The sequence below is a fragment of the Xenopus laevis genome, chromosome 9_10S (genome assembly GCF_017654675.1).
Source record: "Xenopus laevis strain J_2021 chromosome 9_10S, Xenopus_laevis_v10.1, whole genome shotgun sequence".
NCBI classification, from domain to species: domain Eukaryota; kingdom Metazoa; phylum Chordata; class Amphibia; order Anura; family Pipidae; genus Xenopus; species Xenopus laevis.
The window spans coordinates 86,125,054-86,152,640 of NC_054388.1; the positions used below are offsets into that span (position 1 = coordinate 86,125,054).

The 27,587-nt window shown below is 38.5% G+C and overlaps 1 protein-coding gene and 1 long non-coding RNA gene across 2 annotated transcripts; both read left to right on the plus strand.

Annotated features, from left to right (window-relative positions):
* Nucleotides 1–20,094: 20,094 nt before the first annotated feature.
* LOC121399161 lies at nt 20,095–21,408 on the plus strand. Its single transcript, XR_005964786.1, has 3 exons — nt 20,095–20,226; nt 21,160–21,226; nt 21,324–21,408. It is a non-coding gene; the product is annotated as an uncharacterized LOC121399161 (long non-coding RNA).
* A 2,486-nt stretch (nt 21,409–23,894) lies between these two features.
* Nucleotides 23,895–25,884, plus strand: LOC121399072 (serine/threonine-protein kinase N2-like). The gene is made up of 3 exons (XM_041578898.1): nt 23,895–23,998; nt 24,727–24,804; nt 25,042–25,884. The coding sequence occupies exons 1-3, from the start codon at nt 23,906–23,908 to the stop codon at nt 25,252–25,254; spliced, it is 384 nt and encodes a 127-aa protein (XP_041434832.1). The 5' UTR covers nt 23,895–23,905; the 3' UTR covers nt 25,255–25,884.
* The last annotated feature ends 1,703 nt before the right edge of the window (nt 25,885–27,587 follow it).

Below are 27,587 nucleotides of genomic sequence, written 5' to 3' on the forward strand. Positions count from 1 at the left end.
CCAAATGTACTGTTTTCTTTGCTTAAAGACTCTGATACATTGTACATGCATCCTGGAACCTTTGCCTTGTTTAGGGCTAATGGGAAGGACGAAGAATTATTACAACACATGTATAATGTTTTATAACTTGAATTTATTTTTATTTTGTAGAAATATATTTTTATTTCAGATTTAGGCGTAACGAAATATAGTTCGTGGGTTTTTACGTGAAAAAAATGTGAGCGGACATTTTCTGTGCTATGAGAGCCGACTGCATATCTTTCCTACTTTACTAGTTAATTCTACATACGTAGATATGGAGTAAAATTTTCTTTGGACTACAGTATATACTTGTCTTTCTATAGAGTATTTTCTAGGGATCCAGGATTCAGTTCGGGATTCTGCCTTTTTCAGCTGGATTCAGATTTGGCTGAATCCTTGTACCTGGCCGAACCGAATCTGAATCCTAATTTGCATATGTAAATTAGGGGTGGGTAGGGAAATCACGCAACTTTTTTCCACGGTTTTCTTTCCTGCCCCTAATTTGCATATGCAAATTAGGATTCGGTTCGTTGTTCGACCAAATCTTTCACCAAGGATTTTTGGGATTCAGCCAATCCCAAATAGTGGATTTGGTGCATCCCTAGTATTTTCACATTAATAAAGCTGTGGCTTGCCATACATTGCAGGGTTACTTCCATCCACTAAGGTTAGAAAGTGTGGCCTGGTAACGTCCACTTTTGGGTGAAGTCTTCTATATCAGGGGTCCCCAACCGCCAAGCCGAGGCCCAGAACCGAGCCGCAGACAGTTCTGAAGTGGGGCCCCAAACAATTAACGTGGCACCAGAATTGGACTCCAACCCCCTCCCGACCCCTCTCCGATCCCTCCCTGACGCTATCCCCCCCCCCCGTCCTTGCAAAAAAAAAATTGCCTTTTCTATATATAGTCCATAAACACATTGCTTTAGAGTTATTTTTAAAATGTAATTGCTATTGGCAGCAGTATGTCTGTTTTATGCTACAGAAACTTTCTATTCACGGATCCGCACACACACAAATTTTCTGCAGTGGGGAAAGTGCCCCTTCTTTTTATTTGTTTACACCACCAATATCAACGTTTCAGGGGGTACAACCTCCCTTCATCCTGATTTATTAAAGGACGAATTTCGAATTCATGTCAATGTTTTTTTTTTTATTTGAATATACTCACAATTGGACTGGGAGGTTATTTAAGAAAAAATTAGAATGTCTAATGTTCGATCGAATGGTTCCGACCCCGAAAATTCTAATTGTATTTGATTTGTATGAAAAAAAAACTCGAATGTCAGGAAGGCTATTCCCTAGGTGCATCCCTAGTGATAAATCTCACATTCAAATTTACAGTACATTCAAAAATCCCATAGGAATGAATAGAAAGTGAGTTTCTCTGTGGTGAGTTATAAATTCATGCTATGATAAAACTGCCCCATAATGACAGTAACCAATTTAACAGTGCACAATATTACACTGAAGTACAGATATTGGCGGGTTAAGGACCAATTTAATATTAAAGGGATGTCATGGGAAAACATGTTTTTTCAAAACGCAAAAGAGCAAACAGATTTTTTATATTCAATTTTCAAATCTGACATGGGGCTAGACATAGTTAGTTTCCCAGCTGCCCCCAGTCTTGTGACTTGTGCCTGCACTTTAAGATGGAATTACTTTCTGGCAGGCTGTTATGTCTCCTACTTAATGTAACTGAATGTGTCTCAGTGGGACTTGGCTTTTACTATTGAGTGTTGTTCTTAGATCTACCAGGCAGCTGTTATCTTGTGTTATGGAGCTGCTATCTGGTTACCTTCCCATTGTTCTTTTGTTAGGCTGCTGGGGGGGGTGATATCACTCCAACTTGCAGTGCAGCAGTAAAGAGAGACTGAAGTTTATCAGAGCACGAGACACATGACTGGGACAGCTGTGAAACTGACAATATGTCTAGCCCCATATCAGATTTCAAAATTGACCCTGACAATCTGAGTGCATTTTCAGTTGCAGGCTGGAAAGTTGAATAAAAACCATAGAGAATAAATATTCAGCGAAAGGCTGCTTAGAATAGGTCCAGTGATAGGAAAGGTTATTATAAAGGAGAACGTCCCATTCTCTGAAAGCAATACATGCATAATGGAGTTTCATTTGTGGTGAAGATTATGTTGGCTCCCTGCGCAGCCCACTCTGAGCTGTATTACATATGTAAGTTGTTCATAGATGTGTCTTTTGCATATAGTGTTAGCATTTAAGTCATACCTAGAATTCTGTTACTTATAATCAAGTAGATTAAACAGCTGCTTTCGTTAGTAAACATATTTGCTTGTTCTGTCGCTCAGTTTGCCATGGAATTCTGTCCAGAGGTGGGGTTACGCACAAAAATGGGGATTGTACTGTATGTCTGTATCTAGAACATTAAAATCCTGCAAAGTAAACATGTATTTTGTAATGAAGCCTTATATATATTACAATTTTCACAACATTTCCCATTATCTAAAGCAAAGTAATCATTCTGCAATCGAGTCTGACACACGGTGTAGCTGGGATAACAGATGTTTTTTCTTTTTTCTTTTTTTTTTACATTGAACGTCCCTTGCCAGTTGATGCCCAGTCCCCCAGTTCATTTCCTTTACTTGGCAAAGTTGAAACATCCTGTTCGGAAGCGGTCGTTTTGCACCTTTAGTTTAAGCAGCAAATACAGAGACAATTGTTACAATGCCAACCTTGAGGTGCTTAGAAAAGAAATGAAAAAGCAACGGCCCAAGGGCAGACCCCTGAGGTACAACACTAATATCTACGGTTTCTGTAATCTGTCTTTTAGCCAGTTCTTTATCTCCAAGTACAAACAGTACAGTTGTAAAGAAGGTCATGCGCCGTTTGTTATTACCTGTGGTTTTTTTCCAATGCCAAACTTACAGTTTAAAGGGGAAACTGAAAAAAAATTAAAATGTAACATGAGCTTCATCACATGGAAATAATAAATTTTTTGAATATAATCAATTAAAATACTGTACTGTTTCTGATTTAATCAAGGCAGTAATTTGTCCTTCTTCAGGAGTCGGAGCCAGATTTTAATTGGTAGTTAGGTCAAATACATTGCAGTGTGTTCCCTTTACCAAGACAATGTAACAGAGCAAATGGACACAGCATACAGGTTTGCAGGGGTGCAGCATTTACTTGATACTGACACATTCCTATGATTTTTATAGGAGCGTGTCGGTGTCGCTTTAACTGACTCAGAGCTGCATGTTCAGAGGCAGTTTTCTTTTGAGCCAGATGCTCAGGTTAAGGGGCAGATTTATCAAGGGTTGAATTTTCGAGTTTTTCTTGCTGTATAAGTCAATGGGAGACGTCCAGGGATCAATTTGGTGATGTTAGCAGCCTTCCTGACATTTGAGTTTTTTTCAGAGAAAAAACTCAAATCGAGGTTTTAAAACTCTAATCGAATTTGATTCAAGTTTTCGGGTTGATCCTATTTACTCGAGTTTAAAAAAAAATCGATTTTTATAATAAATTTCGATTTGTGTGAATTTTGAGTACATGGGAGTTTTTTAAAAAAAAAAACTCACATGAATATGAAATTTGACCCTTGATAAATCTGCCCCTAAATGTTGCCCCAGGTAAATGGCACACACTTTTCAAAATAATACACACTTTTACACTTAAACATATGCTGTTTTGGGGGCGTTTGTTTACTCACTGCACAAATGCTTTGCTTTTTCAGACATCAAACTGTCCTGAAGCAGTTTGTTTTTTTGTAACGTCGGGTATCCCAAACCCAGAACAGACTCCAAAGTTCCGATCCAGATATGCCCACCTAAAGTGGATGCGATTGGACTTTAATCCTTTAAAGGGGACCCGTCACCCAAAAAAAATATTCAAAATCCTATTTTATCACATTAGTCAAGCAAAATGAACTTTAATTGCACTATATAAATTATTTGAATCGTGTTTCCTTCAGTCTGGGAATTCAGTCGTTGGCCTGCATTTTAACTAGCAGATGAGCTCCCTGATTCCATGGTAAAGTGAAAACTGCCAGATATTGGCCACAATTGGCTGATAATTATTGATATTTAGCGAAATCCATTCTTTCTGGCTGTCACACAACCCTCAAAAGAATTGTACTACCCTCCTCTGTTCATTTATAAAAAAAAAAAAAACACATTCAATTAAAAAAAAACTTTTAATGAAGAGAATAAAATACAACACTGTGGAAACATTTATACAAAACAAGTAGCAGTAGCAGAACCATTTTATCAAATAATACAATCGTTTCAGTATAGACAACCCATATATTTAAATAGCTGAAACGTAAGATAGAAACAAAAAGGTGCAATGCAAAAGCACTGGATTTGTTTCTGTACATTCAGAAAGTAGCTTCAATACATGGTTCCTCCTAACTCATTTTTTTTAAAGCTATAGTGAATTAAAAAAGTGAACTAAATTTTTTTTTAAAAAAAAATCAGTGTTTCCTGAAAGACTTCTATGTAAAGTAGAGTACTGTATAAAAACAGGGCAAGAGGGAATAGCAAGGGTGTGTGTATCATACTTGATGTGGCAGTGTGTTTTTATACAGTTGTAGGAAGCACCTACAAGCAGCAGTTTAGGTCTTTTGATTGACTCCAACTAGAGTCCTGCGCGGGTCCATTTTTTTGGAACCCGTACCCACAACCTGCAATCCGCAACCCGGACCCTCAACTCGCATTCTTACCCGCTTGGACCCGCTACTTGACCTGACCCACAAGTACCTTATCCGCAACCTGGACCCGCGACCATCAAAAATCAGGAAGTGCTGTCATTGTAAACCAGAAGTGACCCAAACTGACTACCCACCACCCACAGAGTACCTCAGGTTTTTGCAGGTAACCCGCGAGTACCCGAACTGCTGCAGGACTCTAACTCAGATCTAGTCAAGTCTAGCTGTCACGGTCAGCACCCAACACCAGAACAAACACCAGGCACCCTGGTCTCGGCTCGTGCTTCACCAGTAGTGTGACCGCCTATGGCCTCGGGGGGAGCCCTCGGCTTACTTGGATGCCACCTGGACTTAAACGAGAGGTGCAAGATGAGGGTTCTGGATAGGCAGAGGGGCACGACTGTAAAGCAAAGTCTTTGGACAGAAGATCGTAGTACAAGGCGTTATGCAAAAGAGTAGTCCGATCAGGCCGGGTCGAGGCAGGCAGAGAATAAACGTAGTCAGGCAGGCAAGGGTCAAACCAGGAAGTCAATCAGAGGGTTAGTCAGAAGAGTTAGTCGGTAATCAGGCAAGGGTCAGGATCCAGAAGTCAGAATAGTCAAAATAGCCAGGCAGGGGTCAAAACAGGAATCAAACAGGTTCAGGATATAGCAACTAATAGCACATGGCTCAGGAGCACCAGGAAACACAATCCTATCACGGGCAGTTTGTAAAAAGAAAATGTACCTTTAAATACATTTAAAATTTGCGCCATTGCGCGCTGACGTCATACTTCAGCGCGCCTTTAAGACGCAGGAAGACGCGGCGCACACGCCCTAGAACTGCGCAGAAGATCATGGCGGGCGTCCCCGCTTGGAGTGCGGCAGGCGTCCCTGCCGACCCCCACGACCCCTACCGGGGTAAGTTGTTACACTAGCTTAGCCCTTTTAACCAAGCTAGATAGGAAAAATGTTATTGGTGTTGTTGTTTTCTTTGTCTTATGCTGGTACAGTTATGGGACCGGTTATTCAGAATTTTCTGGATAACGGATCTTACTGTAATTTAGAGCTTCATACATTAAGGGGCATATTTATTGAAGGTCGAAGTTAAAAAAACTTCGAACTTCGAATTCAAAAAGACCAATCGAATGGAGGTTGAAGTTTTTTTGGGGTCGAAGCTTTGATTCAAAGTTTTTTTAACTTCGAACTTTGATCTCCCAAACTCCCCCAATTCCCTTCATACAGGTTGTAGAAGGTCCCCCATAGGCTAAAACAGGACTTCGGCAGCTTTTAGGTGGCGAATGGTCGAAACTTTTAAAGAGACAGTACTTCAAAAAAATTCGACCTTCGAATTTCGAAGTTTTTTCAAATTCGAATCGAAGTATGACTATTCCCTAGTCGAAGTACACAAAAAATAGCAAAATAGCTCGAAATTCGAAGTTTTTCACTTCGAAACTTCACCTCGACCTTTGATAAATCTGCCCCTAAGTCTACTAGAAAATCATTAAATAAACCCAATAGGCTGGTTTTGCTTCCAATAAGGATTAATTATATCTTAGTTTGTATCAAGTACAATATACTGTTTTATTATTACAGAAAAAAAAAGAAAATACATTTTTAAAAAATTGATTATTTGGTTAAAATGGAGTCTATGGGATATGGCCATTCCGTAATTTGGAGCTTTCTGCATAACAGGTTTCCGGATAATGGATCCCATACATGTACACTGAAAAGCATAAACTCCAAAAAGCACAGCTTCAATTATTAAAGAGAAAAGCATATTTCTTGATTTAAATTATCAGGTACAGCAGAAGCAATCAGGCAGGCTCCATATATACATGAATATGTTTAGCCAGCTCAATACATAGATCAGGAAGATTGATGAAACCACTGTGATACTTCACAGCACAACCATTGTACTAGCACCATTGAGGATGTCAGGGGAACTTAACGCGGGCTTTCTAACATGTTCCAGCAACCAATCACCGTGAACCTAACCATGATATCAGAAACTTCCTCACGGAGTGTTTAGTTAAAGGGATACTGTCATGAGAAAACATGTTTTTTCCAAAACGCATCCGTTAATAATGCTGCTCCAGCAGATTTCTGCACTGAAATCCAATTCTCAAAAGAGCAAACAGATTTTTTTTATAATCAATTTTGAAATCTGACATGGGGCTAGACATATTGTCAGTTTCCCAGCTGCCCTCAGTCATGTCACTTGTGCCTGCACTTTAGGATGAAACTACTTTCTGCCAGGCTGTTATCTCTCTCCTACTTAATGTAACTGAATCAGTCTCAGTTGGACTTGGCTTTTACTATTAGGGTCATGATGAGAAGCGTTCATCATCTCTTACAGGTCTCTCCTCACATTTTTTGAAAAGTGCACGGATTCATTTGTGTCAGGAGGGCTAATACAAAATCAGATCATGTGTGATTTAAAGGGGAACTATCACAAAAATCAAAGTTTAATATAAGCTTCAGTAAATAAGAAACGTAAATACAATCAATTAAATATTCTGCATCGTTTTCTGAAATAATCAAGTTAATGTTCACTAGCCCTATCTCAGCATCTGTTTCTTTTCATTCTCTCTTCATGCAGGAGTTGGTGTCAGATAATCATTGACAGTTAAATCCAATACATCTTATAGGGGGGCTCCCTTTCCTAGCAGATGTATTCGAGCTCATTCAAATAACTAATTCCAGTACAAAAAACAAAATAACTGCCTTTTGTACAAATTCTGCATGTATAGAGAAATGGTGTCTGATGATTTTAATAGAGTGAGTTCTAATACAAACAAAAGGTGCCCCCCTATAAGATATATGGATCATTCATCCAACGCCCAACTCCTGCAAGATAACAGAATGAACAGATGCTGAGAGAGGAATAGTGAAGATAAACTTAATTATTTCAGAAACAGTACCGAATTTTTAATTGTATTTAAAAAGTTTCAGTTTCTCAGTAAGATGAAGCTTATATTAAATTTAAATTTTTGGTGATAGTTCCCCTTTAACAAATTCCAAGCAGCAGAAAATACCTTGGGGTACATAACATAAAGCTCTAAAGTAAAAGGGTGTGGAGTCTGTGCTTTGAGGAAGTACAGAGTGATCTGGGCATTTCATAAACACTCCAAGAATGTGACAATTTTAAAAAAAATTACCAAATAAATATGATTTACAACTGATTAAAACAAATAGTCTGTCAATATTATCGATTCCTTATTAAAAGGTATTATATCTCCCTGAAAAAGAAAAGGCTTCATTCTAATTAGCTGCTAAACAGCATACCTCCCAACTGTCCCATTTTTAGAGGGACAGTCCTCTTTTGACAGCTCAACCCGCAGTCCCTCATTTGTACTGGAAAGTCCCGTTTTTTCTCTGCACTGAACAGCCAGAAAAAGAAACAAAGTTTCTAACCTAATTGGCTTTTGGCAGGGAGACCAGAACAGCCACAGCAGCACTACGCGCCCTCTTTTTATTTCCAAAATGTTGGGAGGTATTTAACAGTTCTATTCTACCTTTTTTCTTACAAACCGTATACTATTGCTATAATGCAACGGTCCCTAACCAGTGGCTCGTGAGCAACACATTGCTCACTAACACCTTGGATATTGCTCTCAAAAGCAGGTGCTTATTTTTGAATTTTCAAGCACTTTTATGTCAGAATCTGGGCACCCCCTCAGTGTTCCTATGACACCATTACTGGGCCAACATTGCTGCCAGTTACTGTGTGAATATTACCCCCCCTGGCACTTTGCTCAGCAAGAGGGGCCCAACAGATAAGAACTTCCCCAGCCAATACAGTGACTGATACAGGAGGGAACAAGGGCCCTGCTCATAAGAGCTTACAATCTAAAGCCATAAGCGGGCGGTACCCAGTACTGGGAGGGAGGGGGCACAACAGACCATTAGCTGTACGGGCAGCTCCCTAATTATATGGATATTTGTGTTTAAGTAGATCAGGGGAAGCTCCACAATTCGGGGTACAGTTGGGGATCTGGTGAGGGGTCCCATGGGAGTAAGTGAGATTGACAGTAAGTGGGGGGATGGGCATGTTTAGTTATAATGGATCTAACCAGTTGAGTTAATACTGCCCCCTGTTGGGCAGGACCAGTGATACAGTATTAGGCTATAGGAATTCTGGGGCAGGATTGGGTGGGGCAACTAACCAGCCCAATAAATAGTGTCACTTGTTGCCAGTCAGGCCTGACCCATTACTGGGAAATTTTCCCCTGGACAGGGGCTCCTCCCCCAGATATACCCTGACACTGGGTGTATTACCACCATACTCACAACTGGTCTTTACCCACCCCAGCTTTACCCACCCTCCCCCACCCAGCGCCCAATGGAGGTAACAAAGTGCAAATGAAACAGGTTATTGTCCTACCTGGAGGGGTACAGGGCTCAGTAGATCTGAAACAGAGACCCCAAAAATCACCTTCTCCTTTCAGCCCAAAAACCAGAGCTCCCCCCCCACACCACTATATATGGATCAGGGGCCAATCAGCAGTTACCCAAATTAACTCATTCCTTCCCAGTGCCAGATCTGCTGTAAACAGGCTTATCCCTTTAAGTGTCGGCAGCTATAAACTTCCCATGATGCAGGGCTGATCTCATGCAAGCCAACCTATAGATTTAATTGGGGAAAACTATAATACCCCCATGATGCAGGGCTGATTATAGATGAGATACATCTGCCCAATCATCCAGTACCAGTGCAATACAGTATATATAGTTTATAGTACATGACACAGTATACAGTATATATAGTTTATAGTATGTGGCACAGTATACAGTATATATAGTTTATAGTATATAGCACAGTATACAGTATATATAGTTTATAGCACAGTATACAGCATATATAGATGATGGCACAGTATACAGTATTTATAATTTATAGTACATGGCACAGTATGCATTATATATGGTTTATAGTACATGGCACAGTAAACAGTATATATAGTTTATAGTACATAGCACAGTTTGCAGTATATATGGTTTATAGTATATGGCACAGTAATATCACAGTAATATGACAGTGGGCCACCAGTAGTTATTATAGATCCTATAGAAAGAGCAAGTCATAAAGTTGCTGGGTCGGATTGGACATTGGGCTCTGCAGCAAAAAGATCAGTTCTTGAACTACAACTCCCAGCATCCCATGAGAGCTACATATGACAGATACAGGCCACACACCAGGAGGTGGATCATTTTTATAAGAAAAGGAACTAACCCTGCATTTGACTGACCCAATATCTTGCAGGGTAACTGTGGAATTTGGTCACCCCCCCCCCCCCCGACCTTCTACAAACAACACTTGGGCTACATGGAGAAAGAAAAACCAGACAGTTAATAACATGGAATTAGTCAACAAGTCACAGCCCAGAATATCTGCAGAGAGATGCGGTTAAACCCATAAAGGTTCTTTATGCGGAACTAAACGATCACCGAGCAGAGCCTTAATATTGACTCATTCCATGACCCCAAAGGGAACTACCAAAATTCAGAAGAGAGGGACCCTGGTGCTTTTATCATATTTTATATGAATTATCTCCAGCATCTGATATTATGGTTAGAAACCTATTTCTGTAGGGAAATGAGAGCAGGCAGTAACCCTTCCAACAAGTTGTGATTGGTTACACTGGAGAAGAGACAGTTAAGGGGATATGATCACTATATATAAATATATAAGGGGATATGATCAATATATATATATATATATATATATATATATATATATATATACAATATCAAAACAGGGGGGTTGTGGAGCACTCTAAAGGCTTTAAAGTATATATAAGTATAATAAATGCTATTGCATATGTACCCAAAACAGGGGTTATTTTGTTACAAAGTTATGATCATAAAATTGATAAGCCACCATACCACGTCAAGGTAAAATGCACATAAAATATAAAACAAGTTAGGGACCGCCATTCGGGGTTTACCTTGACGTGGTATGGTGGCTTATCAATTTTATGATCATAACTTTGTAACAAAATAACCCCTGTTTTGGGTACATATGCAATAGCATTTATTATACTTATATATATACTTTAAAGCCTTTAGAGTGCTCCCACAACCCCCCTGTTTGATATTGTATATTTAGCCAGGAGCTGTGGCATAGCTTCAGTGGTTGTAGCACCCCATACCCCCCCTTTAAACTAGTGGTGATCCTATGCTTTTAAAATTGGGCGTTTGTTTTGGGAATATCTCTCCTTTAAAAGCCTGATTGCTGGCTGGGGAGGATTTAGCCTTCAGTGAAAAAACAGCGTTCAACGGACATTGATTACAGGTATTGCTAAAATGCACATAAAATATAAAACAAGTTAGGGACCGCCATTCGGGGTTTACCTTGACGTGGTATGGTGGCTTATCAATTTTATGATCATAACTTTGTAACAAAATAACCCCTGTTTTGGGTACATATGCAATAGCATTTATTATACTTATATATATACTTTAAAGCCTTTAGAGTGCTCCCACAACCCCCCTGTTTTGATATTATATATATATATATATATATATGGGGATATGATCACTATATATAAATACATAAAGGGGATATGATCACTATATATAAATATACAATGGTAGGGGGAATAAATCATGTCAGTTTAATAAAAAAAGACATAAGGTGAAAAATAAACTTTAAACGTCAATATTAGAATAATGGTCACAAATAGAAATGGCGATGAGCAAATTTTTTTTTACTGATTTTTGCCACGAAAATGACGGCCATAGACTCGCATGACCTAAAGAATGTGACTTTTTGCAGAATTTTTGCCATTTTGAGAATTTTTGGTGAAGCAAACAGGTCAGATTTGCCCATCACTAAATAGAGAGTAACTGGAAAAAGTGTTAATTTCTGAACTGTCTGAAACCTGAAAAAAATGCTGGAAGGTGAATGTCACCTTTAACTAGGAAGCATAGGCCCAAATGATACCCTCTCTTTATCCCATATTAATGTATAGAGCCCAGCAGGAGAGCCTCCTCCATACATAACAACATAAGGAAAAGCAGTGGCCTATAAATTGGGCTTATTTTTTTACCACCTATAGAAAACATGGTTAGAATTGTATTTAAATGGGTTGTTCACCTTTGAGATAACTTTTAGTATGATGTAGAGAGTAATATTCTGAGACAATTTGCAATTTGTTTTAATTTTTTATTATTGAAGGTATTTGAGTAATTTAGATTTTTATTTAGAAACTCTTCAATTTGCATTTTAAGCAATCTGGTAGCTAGGGCCCAAATAACCCTAGCAACCATGCATTGATTTCAATAAGAGACTGGAATATGAAAAGGAGAGGCCTGAATAGAAAGATGAGTAATAAAAAGTAACAATAACAATACATTTGTAGCCTTACAGAGCATTTGTTTTTTTAGAAAGGGACAGCGACGCCCATTTGAAAGCTGCAAAGAGTCAGAAGAAAAAGACAAAACTATAAAAAATTAATGAATAAAACCAATTGAAAAGTTGCTTAGAATTGGTCGTTCTGTTGTTTATTTATATATTTATATACTGACACTAGAGATGGCTGACATTTAGTTCCACAACACTAGCCCACCAGGAATATATCAGGCCATTCTCTACAATGAATGTTGGCTTTAGCTTTTTTCTTAGAATTTACGGATTTGTGCATCTTCATTACCATCAGTCAGAATGTTTCATATTACAGAATATGAAAAACTCAATAGCAAATGCATTCCCATGTGGGAATATTAGGTTTCTGGTTAATAGATGGGATACGTGATGGATAGAGAGAGATCAATAGACATGTCTGTGTATCATATGATCATCCATGAATAAAGTGCTGAGATGAATTAATTTGCTAAATCCATTAAATAAAAATTCAGGAGCTCATTGTTTGACTCAATTCTACTGATGAGCAAATTTTTTCGCCAGCCATTGATTTGCGGTGAAATTTCGCCATGTGCGAATTTTTTCACGAAACTGCGGTGAAAATTCACAAAATACGCACATAAGAAAAAACACCCATTGACTTTAATGCATTTGGAGAAAAAAGTCGCCATAATAAAAAACACCCATTGACTTTGCATTTGGAAAAAAAGTCGCCATAAGAAGAAACGCCCATTGACTTTAATGCATTAAGAGCAAGAAGATTTAAAAATTGTCACACATAAAAATGCCCATTGACTTCAGTGCATTTTGCAAAACTTTATGTTTTATTGAGCAGTGCTTAATAGTCTGTTTCATTTCTTTGTTATTTGACTTCAGTTATTTTATTCATGGCACAGCCAGAAAAACTGATTGGCTTTTATATTAAATCTATTCACATTAGAAATAAATCTGTTTACAAGACTGAATCTTATCACATGTCATTAGAGCCCAGGACAACAATGTTTTTCCATTTCAATCCCAGGCATCAGCCAAGCCAAGCAGGAAGTGATGTCATAATGATCAAAAGCAGATATGGCATAATGGTCAAAAAGCAGGAAGTGATGTCATAATGGTCAAAAAGCAGGAAGTGATGTCATAATGGTCAAAATCAGTGATGTCATAATGGTCAAAAAGCAGGAAATGATGTCATAATGGTCATAAGCAGCGATGTCATAATGGTCAAAAAGCAGGAAATGATGTCATAATGGTCAAAAGCAGCGATGTCATAATGGTACAAAAATAGCGAGTGATGTCATAATGGTGAAAAAGCAAGCTTAGATTCTTCAGTCCCACTCTTGCCTCATTTGCTATTTAGCTTCTGCACGGATTGCATCTAGCATCTGAGCAGAACTAATAGCATTTTAGTTTTTTTTACATCTGAGAACAGATTTCCATCTTGTTCCATTATTTACAATAATATGTAAGTATAGAGTTTTATTTAGCAAAAATATTTTCTTTCCTGAAATGTCTCTTTATGCCTCCTATTCCTACTATTACAATCCAGACCTACTATATTTATGCTAAATTTGCCAACATCAGCACTGATTTACCAAACAAAAGCATTTCTCTCTCTAGAGATAAAACAGTGTTGCTAAATTCAAAATAAACACACTGGGGCTTATTTATCAACACTGGACAAATTTGCCCGTGGGCAGTAACCCATAGCAACCAACAGTGATTGTCTTTTTTTCAGCCAGCTGCAAGTGGAACAATGAATGCAACAATTTGGTTGGTTGCCCTAGGTTACTGCCCATGGATAATATTGCCCCGTGTTAATAAATGAGCCCCAGTTGTGTTTGGCTTTAGGCTTGGGCTCACTTCTGGTTTAGGGGATTAAAATAAGATATGGGAATAAAAAAGTAAGTTGTACATCAGTAAGACTTTCATTTCAATCAGCTAGGGATGCACCAAATCCATTTTGGATTTGGCCGAACCCACGAATCATTCGCGAAGGATTCGGCCGAAGTACCGAACCGAATCCAAGCCCTAATTTGCATATGCAAATTAGGAGTGGGAAGCGGAAAGCATTTTTTACTTCCTTGTTTTCTGACAAAAAGTCACACAATTTTCATATGCAAATTAGGATTTGGATTTGGTTTGGCCCGGGCTGAAGGATTCGAAATTTTAAATTTGAATTTTGAGTTTATTTTTGTGTAATTCAAATAGGAAATAGTCCAAATTAGATTTGAGTTTAAAAAAGATTTTCATGTACTGAATCCAAATTTAAATTCTATTTGCCATCTAAAACCTGCCGAATTTGTGTTTTAGCCTATGGGGGACCTCCTGCAATCAATTTTGAGTAATTTGGTGAACTTTTAAAAATCGAATCTAATCAAATTTGGTCAAATTCGATTCAAATTCGATTTGAGTTTGCGGGTCGATCCTATTCACCTAAATTTAAGAAATCTCATTTTTTTTAATACATTTCAATTGGCGCAGTTTTTTGCCCAAATTTTGAGTTTATGGGAGTTTTTATAAACTCCCATAAACTCTAAATTCTAACCTTGATAAATATGCCCCTAAATGTACATTATTTCCAAAGTAAAATAAAGTCTCACGTTATATAAACTCTGTGATATATTTCTATATATATATTATATATTTTTATATTTTATGTTACAGAAAATGTTTAGAAGACTTCGCAGAGCATTGAACTTCTGCAAAGGCCGCACAACGGTAAGGTTACTAATACCTTGTTAAGTCTAATAACTGAAGGAGAAAATGCATCAGGGACACATTGTTTGTAACAGAAAATAATCTTTTGTTGCTTATTTTGCTCTTTCACTGTAATCAGGACCCAATTTTGGGCTTGGCCACCCCTAGGCCCGCTGGGTCCTAGCGCCCGCATCCTCACAAGCACATAAATCCGGACTGATTGTAAAGTCTTCCAAACACTCCACTGGGAAAATATAACACAACTTTAATTGCTTCTATATAAAAAGCACTATATTTTAAAATAAAGATAAATCCTTCATTTTCTCTGAATATAAGTTTATCAGATATTATTATATAAAAGTCATTTTGATGTTCATAGGATTCCAGTAGCAGCAGTGACGCTGATCCAATCACATCTTGTGAAAGCCACGAGGAGAAACCTGAAAGTAAGGAAGCTTATAGTGTAGAAAATAACAACTGTAAGAAAGAAGAAAACAAAACAGAAGAGAAAATAGTCAACGCTAAGGAATTAGTAAACGAAGAAGCAGAAAACAAGGAAAATGTCAGAGAGGAAACCACTAAAACACAACTTAGTGAATCATATAGTGGAATAAATCAGGAATACGAGAGAAGCCCAATCAGAGAAGCTGAAATTCTTCCAGGTACAGTTTTTGATGAGTAATTATTCAATTTATATATTAGTCTGAAAAGGACCAATGTAATATAGATATGGTACCTGTTATGCAGAATGCTTGGAACCTGGGGTTTTCCAGATAATGGATCTCTCTGTAATTTGGATGTTCATACCTTAAGTCTACTAGATATATATACATTAAATAAACCCAATAGGCTGGTTTTGCTTCCAATAAGGATTAATTATATCTTAGTTGGGATCAAGTACAAGCTACTGTTTTATTATTACAGAAAAAAAGGAAATCAGTTTTAAGATGTGGATTATTTGGATAAAATAAAGTCTAGAGGAGTTGGCCATTCCGTAATTCCGAGCTTTCTGAATAATGGATCCCATACCTGTAGTTATTAACTTGTATCGAGTGGGCCAATGTACTGGGAATATATATATATATATATGTATATATATATATATATATATATATATATATATATATATATATATATATATATATATATACATATATATATATATATATATATATATATAGCTGCCACTGTATAATATGTAGGGTTGCCACTAGTGATGTGCGGGCCGCCCGATACCCGCGGGACCCGTGAATTTCCCCGTGGGTCAGGTGGGTTCGGGCCAACCTCACACTCTTCCTCACAGGTGCGGATCAAGCTCTTCTCCTGCTCTCCCTGCCCGCCACCGGGCAAATGACGGCTTCCGACTTCTGGGTTCATCTTTTATAGACGCTACATCTGCTCACCCCGCCCCTTTTGTGACATCATTGGTGGGGTAGGTCTATAAAAGCAACACGGAAGTCGGATGTGGACGGCCAAGGCCAAGGGCGGGTTGATTAGGGTCAGGGAAATCCTGATCTGCACATCACTAGTTACCACCTTCTGTCCTGTGGAACTCTGGGCAGGGGGTGGAGCTGCAATGTAATGGGGGTGGGTTCATGACACAGTAGGGGCTGGTCATGACATCAGGGTTGGGCTATGATATATCAGCAATTGCCCGATCACCACGTCAATCATAAGAAATCCTGTAGTTTTCCTAATTTGGAAAACTGGGTAGGCAGCTTTGACCCAGACAGTCCTTCATAAAACTGGGCTGTTGGGGTCAAAACCGCACAGGTGACAACCCTAATAATGTGTCCTTAGAATGGCGCCATTCCTGTCTGTTTCACACTTATGGATTGTACTTGTTAAAAGCTGTTTAACAATAAACTCTGTTTTTCTTTTCAGAAAATGGGGAGAATTCAGTTACACCAATTAGACCTCGACCTGTAAGTAGACATTGTTACAATTCTTTTTAGTGATATAATGTATGTGCTCTCTTACTGAATGCTTACATAGAGGAATTCAGAGATATCATTTAAATATATCATTTTCTATCAACATATGAATTCAATAGCTTTAGTGCTAGAGCCCAGGAGTCAGATATAAATACTATCTTATGTAGCTTCTACACACTGTCCATATAGATTCTCAGCTTGATATGAGATATATATATATATATATAATACACAAAAGCCATGAATATCTTGTAAATGATATCCTTATAAACGGTGAGTTCTGATGTCATCAGTTATAAACGGTGAGTTCTGATGTCATTTCTGTCACATGACTCACTGAAACTTGTTTATTATAATAAATAAAGTACCCCCAGTTGTAAAATATGAGGATATTATAAGTTACCGAGGAGTTCCATGACCTGTATAAAAACACTCGGCCTTCGGCCTCGTGTTTTTATATGGCCATGAAACTCCTCGGTAACTTATAATATCCTTATATTTTACAAGAGGGGGTACTTTATTCACTACATACAGTAGGTATTACATATCATGACAGCACCCCAAATACTGAATGGAATTTAGAGATAGATTTTACCTCTCAGTATTCTCTTTTATAAGGCCTGTAAACATAAATAGAAATAGTTTCTAATATGAATATCTAATCCCAGTTTGATAACAACAATTGTGTAGCCACTATACTACACTAGAAGTATAATAAAAGTCATTGAGGAATATATTAAAATTGAGTCTATGATTTCATCTTGTATCACACTGACCCTGAGCTATGAGCTGACAGTGTAAAGGCATGACCTGAGTATCGTCAAGTCTTGGACCCTCTTCCCAAACTACTTCCCCCCCTAATATTAAATAAACAACAGGACTCTTCTTTATTGGATTGGAAAGGCCCCAGCCACTTTTATTTATCCACAAGTTAATAACATATATTTAACGTTAACATTATAACCAATGTCCAGTGGGATCCCCACCCCAGCCGCTGAAGGCTGCTCCTATGGAGATCCCCTTGCTCCTGGACCTATCTACATCCTGAGACTTGGCCCCTTGTTTTGACCTTCCCCTCTTAACCATGGCCAATGACCACACCCCCTAGCCTCAGACCTACCAAAATTCCGCCATACTCCCTTCTCCCATTCCAACACCTACCCTCCTGAGCGGCTGCGACTTGTTCTCCTTAACGCTCTCATCTCCCCGACAAAAAATGGGCGGGTGGGGGGGGTCAGTTTCTTCCAAAATGGCGCAGACTCCTTTCCCGCTCCTGCCTTTGACTACACTAATGTCCCGCCGCCTCCCTGAAACTACATTTCCCAGAATCCCTTGCGCTGCCTTCCGGGTTTCCTCTTCCTCACCCGGTCATGGCCCTATCCCTCCAGTTTCTTCCGGTCTTCCCGGGCCTGCTAATCCAGTAAATGATCAGCGTCAAGGATATTTATCCCTTTTGCACTTAATGAAGCACAACTTACAGTTCTGCTTCTCTGTTGTAGTTCAGCAGCTGTATGAGGGCCCAATACTGCTGACACATTTATGCAAATTAGGGGTTGGGAGGGAAATTGTGTGAACTTTTTGTCACAGAACAAGGAAGTAAAAATGTTTATTGGGCTCTGTCATTGGTGCAGTGGAACTTCCATATTAAATGTACATTATTTCCAAAGCACAATGAACATAAAATTTGTGTGAAAAAGCGAGATTTATTTTGTACACCCTAATTAAATTACAACGTCACTTTAACGAAAGAGAGAGATATAATTACCTGATTATGTATTTACTGAAGTTATAAAAGAGTAAAACCCCTCTATGTCTAGTTGCCGACAAATTGTTAATACCAATTTAATTGCCAATATCTATATTGTTCAGTTCCTAAGTTTCTAATAATTAAGAATATTTATTGAAATTATTCTTAATTATCAGAAACTTAGGAACTGAACAATATAGATATTGGCAATTAAAGTGGTATTAACAATTGGTCGGCAACTAGACAGAGAGGGGTTTTACTCTTTTTTAACTTCAGTAAATAAACATAAAATTCTCATGTTACAATAAACTCTGTTATATTTCTATATATATATTATATATTTCTATACTTTATGTTACAGAAAATGTTTAGAAGACTTCGCAGAGCATTGAACTTCTGCAAAGGCCGCACAACGGTAAGGTTACTAATACCTTGTTTAGTCTAATAACTGAAGGAGAAAATGTATCAGGGACACATTGTTTGTAACAGAAAATAATCTTTTGTTGGTTATTTTGCCCTTTTACTGTAATCAGGCCCCGATTTTGGGCTTGGCCACCCCTAGGCCCGCTGGGTCCTAGCGCCCGCATCCTCACAAGCACATAAATCCGGAATGACTGTAATGTCTTCCAAACACTCCACTGGGAAAATATAACACAACTTTAATTGCTTCGATATAAAAAGCACTATATTAATTATACAAGAAATAAACATATAAATAACTTATACAAATCAGTCCTATGTGCATGGATCTGGGATATGGACAACCCTGGCAGCAAATGGGCAGAACCCCTTGATTTTTTTACTTACTCCCCTGTTTTAATAGGAAAGCAGTTTCTTGATTAAAATAAATCCTTCCCTAGTCTGGAATTTTCTCTGAATATAAGTTTAGCAGATATTATTACATAAAAGTCATTTTGATGTTCATAGGATTCCAGTAGCAGCAGTGACGCTGATCTCATCAAATCTCGTGGAAGCCACGAGGAGAAACCTGAAAGTAAAGAAGCTTATAGTGTAGAAAATAACAACTGTAAGAAAGAAGGAAACAACAAAACTAAGGAATTATTAAACAAAGAAGCAGAAAACAAGGAAAATGTCAGAGAGGAAACCACTAAAACACAACTTAGTGAATCATATAGTGGAATAAATCAGGAATATGTGAGAAGCCCAATCAGAGAAGCTGAAATTCTTCCAGGTACAGTTTTTGATGAGTAATTATTCAATTTATATTTTAGTCTGAAAAGAACCAGTGTAATGGTTATTACCTTGTAACCATTTATTCTTCATACAGCAATCTTCCATATTTCTGAACAGCAGCTACAAATGTGACAAAAGTAGCACATTGTATAATATGTAGGGTTGCCACCTTCTGTCCCATTGAACTCCCGTTGGTAGGGGTTGGAGCCACAATATAATAGGGGTGGGTCCATGATGCAGCAGGGGTGGGTCATGACATCTGGGGTGGAGCTATGAGATGGCAATTAGCAATTGGCCAATTGCCACATCAATCATAAGAAATCCTGCCCAGTTTTCCTAATTTAGAAAACCGGGTAGGCAGCTTTGACCTTGACAGTCCTTCATAAAACTGGGCTGTTGGGGTCAAAAGCACACAGATGGCAATCCTAATAATGTGTCCTTAGAATGGCCCCATTCCTGTCTGTTTCACAACTATGGATTGTACTTCTTAAAAGCTGTGTAACAATAACACTATTTTTATTTTCAGACTCTCAAGAGCCTTGTGAGAATGGGTTGGATTCAACTAATGTTCAAGCAACTCCTGTAGCAGATCAGGGACAGGAGAAGACTAGGTACGTTCCACGGTGACTTTAGCTTTTCTGCTAGAAATCCTGCCTGGATTTTGGTTGCAAAACACATATTTTGGGATTGTAGCTTTAATATATTATTTATATAAGGGAGGCACCCCCAAAAATGGTTCTGTTTGTCATCCCTGGCCTCTCTGCACATTCCCACTATTTGTTACCCAGGAGACTGCTGGGATCAGAGGGGCCAAGTGATAGAACTAAGTTACATAAAGTTTATCACTAGATGCTCGGGATGATTTCACATTAAAGGCCAGGCAGTGATTTCAGAAGGCATCATGTTTTGGATAAACACATAGGTTGTACTGGAACATACACGTTCCATGAGTAATAACATATATTCTGTTCATATAGTGAATAACTTGCCCCCTATCATAAACTGTAAGGATAAGTTATCAAATAGTTCCACAACCAGATAAATTGTCCAAGTGATTTCATACAAGTCATTACAAGATGATTTCTAATATCCTCATTCGAACAGGGGTGACATTATTTATTATGATACAAGTGTCAGTGAGTCACGTGACAAATGACATAACTGGTGACATCACTAAGCAGCATTTATATAGTGAATAAAGTACCCCCTCTTGTAAATTATAAGGATATTATAAGTTACCAAGAAGTTTCATGACCATATATATATATTTTATGGTCATGGAACGCCGAGGTAACTTATAATATCGTCATATTTTGCAACTGGGGGTACTTCTTTTATTATAATACACACGTTTCAGTGAGTCATGTGACAGAAATGACATCAGAACTCACCGTTTATAACTGATAAGATCAGAACTCACCATTTATAAGGACATCATTTACAAGATATTCATGGCTTTTGTGTATTATAAGGATATAATGTACAGAATTTCTCTGGCTGTTGTATATTTTATATGTATTTAACACTTCTCAATGTGCTTTCAGAGTGTCTAAGACATCCATCAATGACTACGACCTGCAGAGTGTACTGGGTAAAGGAAGCTTTGGAAAAGTGAGTTGATCAGTCCTTAAATAAGATTAAAAAAACTACAAATAAGCAAATCTCTGGTTACTGACTGCACTTTTCCTCACTGTTTCTATCACTCCAGGTATATCTTGCACAACACAAACCTTCTGGAAAAGACGTTGCCATCAAGACAATAAAAAGGGATTTGATAACAACCATTTTTGACATTACGAGGTGAGTTAAATGGGAATGAATATGGAGATTTTGTATCTGTTTCAAATATCCTTAGATTTAAGGCAATTAAGCACAGGCCAACTTGACAGTGATCAAAACAATTAGTATGTGGGCCAAGCAGTTGGACATTATGCAGTTTAAATGGAGGGCCAATTATTTAGCCAATGAGTAGAAAGTTAATGGCACATTTTTGTTTTTGTTTAATATTCAGGTTGAAACTGGAGAAGGCCATTCTTGAAGAGGCTAAAAGAGAGCACAACCCTTTCCTTGTTGGCCTATATGCCTCATTTAAGAGCAAAGACCATTATTGCTTGGCAATGGATTACTGTCCCGGCGGTGATTTGGCAAGTTATATGAATCACCGTTCCTTTCCAAAGGAGACAGCAGTGTAAGTAGCATTCTACTGTTAGGGACGTTCTAAGGGTAAGATTTTTGCAGCACCCTAAGTCCTATACCCATGCATGGGACGTGCTGAACATTTAATGCTGTGCTGCGTATAGGAGCTTCTGTTTGCACCCATGGAAACTTTAAGAGATGGATTTCCATTTGTCATTGGAAATCTGCTCTTTATGTTTAATAGGGTGACCCTGTGCCCATTTGAGTGAATGAAAAGTAATTGGAAGGAAAGTATCAGGTCTGTCCCCTCTGGTGCTAAAAAAGTTAACTGTGCCCTGGAAACAGAGAGCCTGGCTCAGTGAATATGGATATAATATATATAATATTATGTTTAGGAAATAACTCAGTCTTTTTGTTTTTTCTTTGTAGATTTTATTCAGGTTGTATAGTTTTAGGCTTACAGTTCCTGCATGAAAGACATATTATTCACCGGTAAGTATGAATCAAATATTAATAACCACGTGCCCTTAAGGCAAACATTTATTCCCATGTGTTGATCAAGTGCTGCGAGTCCCATAGACTTTCCTATTGGGAAGGGCTCAATCTGCCCCAGGGCTGCTCCTGCCATGAAGGAGGGTGAGAACTTTGCTTCAGGCAGAAGTGAGTGGCCAGTTACAAGGGGCAGTAAAAAGCCACTTCTTATAACTTAAAGAGCTAAATTTCTGGGTTTTAACCCAGAAATTCAGCTCTGCTAGTGCAGAGAGTGCTATTGTGCTCATTACACTAGTGATGTTGCCCCCCCTTTGACCCACAACAATGCTAATATTTAATCACAGCTGCCACAGAATCACCCCTGATCTGCCCTTGTTTCAACTGGAAGCTTCCAAATATAATGGACTTTCCCCAGTGGCTCCTATTTCCATCCACTTTAAAGGCACCCGCTCCTTTGCCCGGGAATGTCACTGACTTCATGATGAGGCAGGAATATAAAACCACCACCCTCTTCTTTTTATACATGTATATAGAATAGAATAGTGTCCCTGTACTAAAGTAATAATGTTCTTTTGCATTGCAGAGATATAAAGCCACAGAATATCTTGCTGAACTGGGATGGTTATGCCAGAATCGCTGATTTTGGCATCTCAAAGAAAAGTAAGATTTTGTTTTTTCTAGGAGGGGGGGGGGGGGTCAAGCAAATACATCTGTCTAGGGCCTATAATTTATGAGGCTCACACAGCAGGGCTTACTCTTGGTACAACTCACTGTTTAGTTTTATATGTACCAATTAATTTATGTGTCAGACCTTCATTAACTAGTACTCACCGTTCTAGGAGATAAAAAGACAACAGGGGGCTATGGCAGTAAGCAAGTAACATTGGGACTACTGCCAAGGTAAAATGGCAACCATAGCCCATAACAAGACTAAATAAGTGGAAAATACATAAATATTCATATTTATTCATCACTTAATATTTCTAGTAGACAAGAACATTCTGAACATGAATTACACAGAGGTAGAAATGTCATATAGAAATGATGCTGATTTGTAGCTAAAACCTACGTTTTGTCTCTGTTTCAGCTGCAGAATATGATGGCAAAGCTCGTACCACATGTGGATCTTTTCCCTATATGGCCCCTGAAATTTTCAGTTCCAATAACTACGGAAAATCTGTAGACTGGTGGGCACTAGGGGTATTGATATATAAAATGCTTCTCAACAAGGTGAGTGTCTGTTTGCAACAGAATTTTTAGTTTTGCATGGATAGTGCTGGAGCATTGGAACTGAATGACCAGCTTCATGTAGTATTAAACTGAATAACCCTGAAATAGAGTTGCCACCTGGACATGGGCTTCCTGGGTCAAGACAATCTGCCTGGTTTTCCAAGTAAGGAAAACTGGGCAGGATCTTCCTTGATTGACAGAGTGATCAGCCAATTACTGATCGCCATGTCATAGCCCCACCCCATGATGTCTCTTGTCCCACCCTCAACATCACTGATCCACCCCTCTAACATCATGACTCCTCCTCCTGCCCAGAGCCTGGGCCACAGAAAGGTGGCAACCCTACCCTAAAACTGAATTACTTAACGTGTCAATGCATTCTTTCCTTTGTAATCGAATTCCATTGTTCCTTTTCAGTTGCCATTCAATGCAATGCTTGTGGAAACCCTTTTTAAGAGGATCAAAGAAAATGAGCCAAACTATCCAAAAAATCTGGATGAAGACGCCACTAGTATCATACAAAATGTAAGTTGTCAGCAATTTGGATACTGGGTCTTTGTGTTTAGGGATAATCCCACAGACAGGGTATGAGCCCACTAATGGAAGCCAAATTTAAAGCCAAACATTAGCAATTGGATGATAGTACAGCTATGAGATCCCTTATCTGGGAACCCATTATCCAGAAAGATACAAATTACCGGAAGGCCATTTCCATAGATTCAGTTTTATGCAAATAACCCCTTATAGGGTTAGTCATTTTTTTATTATTTCAATAGAATCTTTTACTTGATGGTAAGGAACTGTATGAATCCATATTGGTGGCTAAACAGTCCTACTGGGTGGTCTAATGTTTAAATGTAAGCACACTTAATATACAGTGAATGAAATTATGGAAAGATCCCCTATCTGGAAAACCCCAGACCCCAAGCTTTCTGGATAACAGATTCCTACCTGTCCAACTTTGTAGCATTTCCATAAGCTAGCATGCTAGAAAGGGTTAACTCTGCCTTCAAACTGTTTGCTTTATTTCTCATAACATTCATTTTAAAAAATACAATAGTTTTAAATGAATATGCCAATGTAATTGCTATATAAAGTGTTTTCTGACCAATGAAACCATGTAGCAGGTTGGCTAAATACAAAGCAAACACATGGGCAGATCCTGCTTTTGATTTACTGTTAACTGAAAAATGTTGATGATATAAATATAACAGGCTGTGTGTATAACGATATATACTTATATATATTTATAGCTCTTGAGGAAAAATCCACAGGAACGACTAGGAAGTAAATGTGATGCAGAGGAACTGAAGGAAAGTTCATTCTTTAAGGTAAAGTTTATATATTACACATCTTTACAACAGTCATCATAAAAGAAATCATTGTATAGAAGTGATAAGAGAAAATTGTATTCATTGGCATTCAATGAGAACTCTATATCCCAACCCATCATGGAACTTGTGGAACATTTGGCTAATGTCGTGTCTGCTTCCTATTAATATTACTTATAGCTGGGAATTATCATTTAACAGGCTCAGAAGAGCAACTTTTTTTACCCTGTTTTACAGGAACTGGACTTTGATGCCCTTTCTAAAAAACAGATAAAGGCCCCGATCATTCCCCAAGAGAAAACACCAGGATGTTGCTGGTATTGTTGTTTGTGTTATTTATGTGAAAGACAGATTGTGATGTCACAACGAAAATACAGAAGAGAAGCCACCTTTGTAAAAGAGTTATTGAAAAACTTCGATTGTTCTGAACGTTTACAAGACCTTGACTGAAGAAGACCGAGAAGACCAAACGAGCAGGGCCAAACGATTGCATTACAACAATGGCAAAGGGCACTGATGGGACAAAGATCACATCCACTAGCCAGTTTTACTAAGGTAAAATCAAACCTGCTGATCAATATATGGCTTATTTTTGGCCAGATATTGATCGGGGAGGCCCGTCTCAACACCCCATATGGACAGATAAGCTGCCGAATCAGTCTAAAGGCCACCTTAACCCTTACCCCACCAACCTTCACTGCAATCATGACAAAGAAAATATATATCGTAAAGGTAAAGAGTGGAACCTTGATGTGTTCAAGATCAGCCTAGAAGAAGACCTTAGAAGGGGACTAGACCTAGAAGACAGACTTGGACATAGGAAGAGAAAGATCAAACTAATTTGACTTACGATAATCCCCAACAGTGTATTTGTTTAAGAAACCCTCCCTAACCCCCCTCAGCCTACTGTTACCTCTAATGATTGGCACTATCACTGCCCAGTTGCCTCTCAAACAGTCGGCTGTGGGGAGGTTGGTGCAATAAATCAATAGGTTCTCCAGCCTATTGATTCATTGCAATGGCCCCCAAACCCAGTCCAAAACTGGCCATAGAGCCAAAGCAACTGGGCAACATTCAAACTCCTGCTGGGTGAGGGGGCGGGTGTGTGGGTGGGGGGAGGGTATTAACCCTTTGGCCAAGCTTTTGCTTTTCAGCAAGGGTTAAGCAAAGAAAATACTTTTGGGGATGACTAAGTTATATTAAACATTCTTATCTATGAAAGCATAGTTTTGTTAGTAAAATTGTATGTATTGTTTTTATTATACTCAACATTCAATAAAGATCATTTCCTTTGCAATAACCATGTATTGTATCATTTTATGATTCATCAATTTAGTAAGCATTTTAGTTGGGGGGGAAGCTATGCCACCAATATATAGTGATGTGTATAGCGATACAGTTCTGATAATCTTATTTCAGTAGCAAGGGGCAGGGCAACAGAATTTCACACTTGATTTGGGCTCAGATAATTTAAAATTTTGTGTTCTCTCTATAGGAAGTATTTCCTATGGGGGAGGGGTTTTAGTTTGTATAATCCATTTTTCAGGCTTGGATTTAGGGAGAGGCCCCCAAAGCCCAGGCCTAGGTGCTCCTAACATCTATATAACTGTGTCAGTATAAGCCCCAAAAAGAAAAAGCAGGTCAAATGTAGCAGAGTTGTAATAGATCAATGTATTAACAATGCCAAGATGCCAATGTACTTTGCTCGCCGTCGTCCCACTTGCCCCTGGGCCCCGAGAAGACTCAGAAGAGAGAGTAGAGGAAACCGGCTGGCCCCATAAGAACATCTTCTTCCTGGTCACGCTGCATCCGCAATGATGTCATCACGTGCAGCCCACAACTTAAACTCTACATGTGGCCGTGCTGGTCGCTCCTGTGTGAGTGGTGGAGTGTGAGCACAGTTCTGGAAAAACATTCTTTGGACAGATGAAACCAAGATCCACCTCTACCATAATGATGGCAAGAAAAAAGTATGAGAAGGTGTGGAACAGCTCATGATCCAAAGCATACCACATCATGTATAAAACATTTGGGAGGCAGTGTGATGGCTTGGGCTTGCGTGGCTGCCAGTGGCACTGGGACACTAGTGTTTATCCATGATGTGACCCAGGACAGAAGCAGCCGAATTAATTCTGAGCTGTTCAGAGACACTGTCTGCTTAAATCCAGCTAAATGCAGTCACATTGATTGGGAGGTGTTTCATAATGACCCAAAACATACAGCCAAAGCAACCCAGGAGTTTATTAAAGCAAAAGAAGTGGAATATTCTTGAATGGCCAAGTCCGTCACCTGATCTGAACCCAATTGAGCTGCATTTCACTTGTTGAAGACTAAACTTCGGGCAGTAAGGCCCACAAACAAACAGCAACTAAAAGCTACTGCAGTAAAGTCTTGGCAGAACATTAAAAAGGAGGAAACCCAGAATCTGGTGATGTCCATGAGTTCAAGACTTCAGGCTGTCATTGCCAGCAAAGGGGTTTCATCCAAGTATTAGAAATGAATATTTTATTTTCAGTTTTTTAATTTGTCCAATCACTTTTGAGCCCCTGAAATGAAGTGATTGTGTTAAAAAATGGCTTTAGTTCCTGATATTTTTATCCAATCTTTTTGTTCAACCCACTGAATTAAAGCTGAAAGTCTGCAGTTCAACAGCATCTGGGTTGTTTCATTTAAAATTCATTTTGGTAATGTACAGAACAAAAATTACAAAAAAGTTGTGTCTGTCCAAATATTTATGGACCTAACTGTACGTGGGCAATATATATATATATATATATATATAT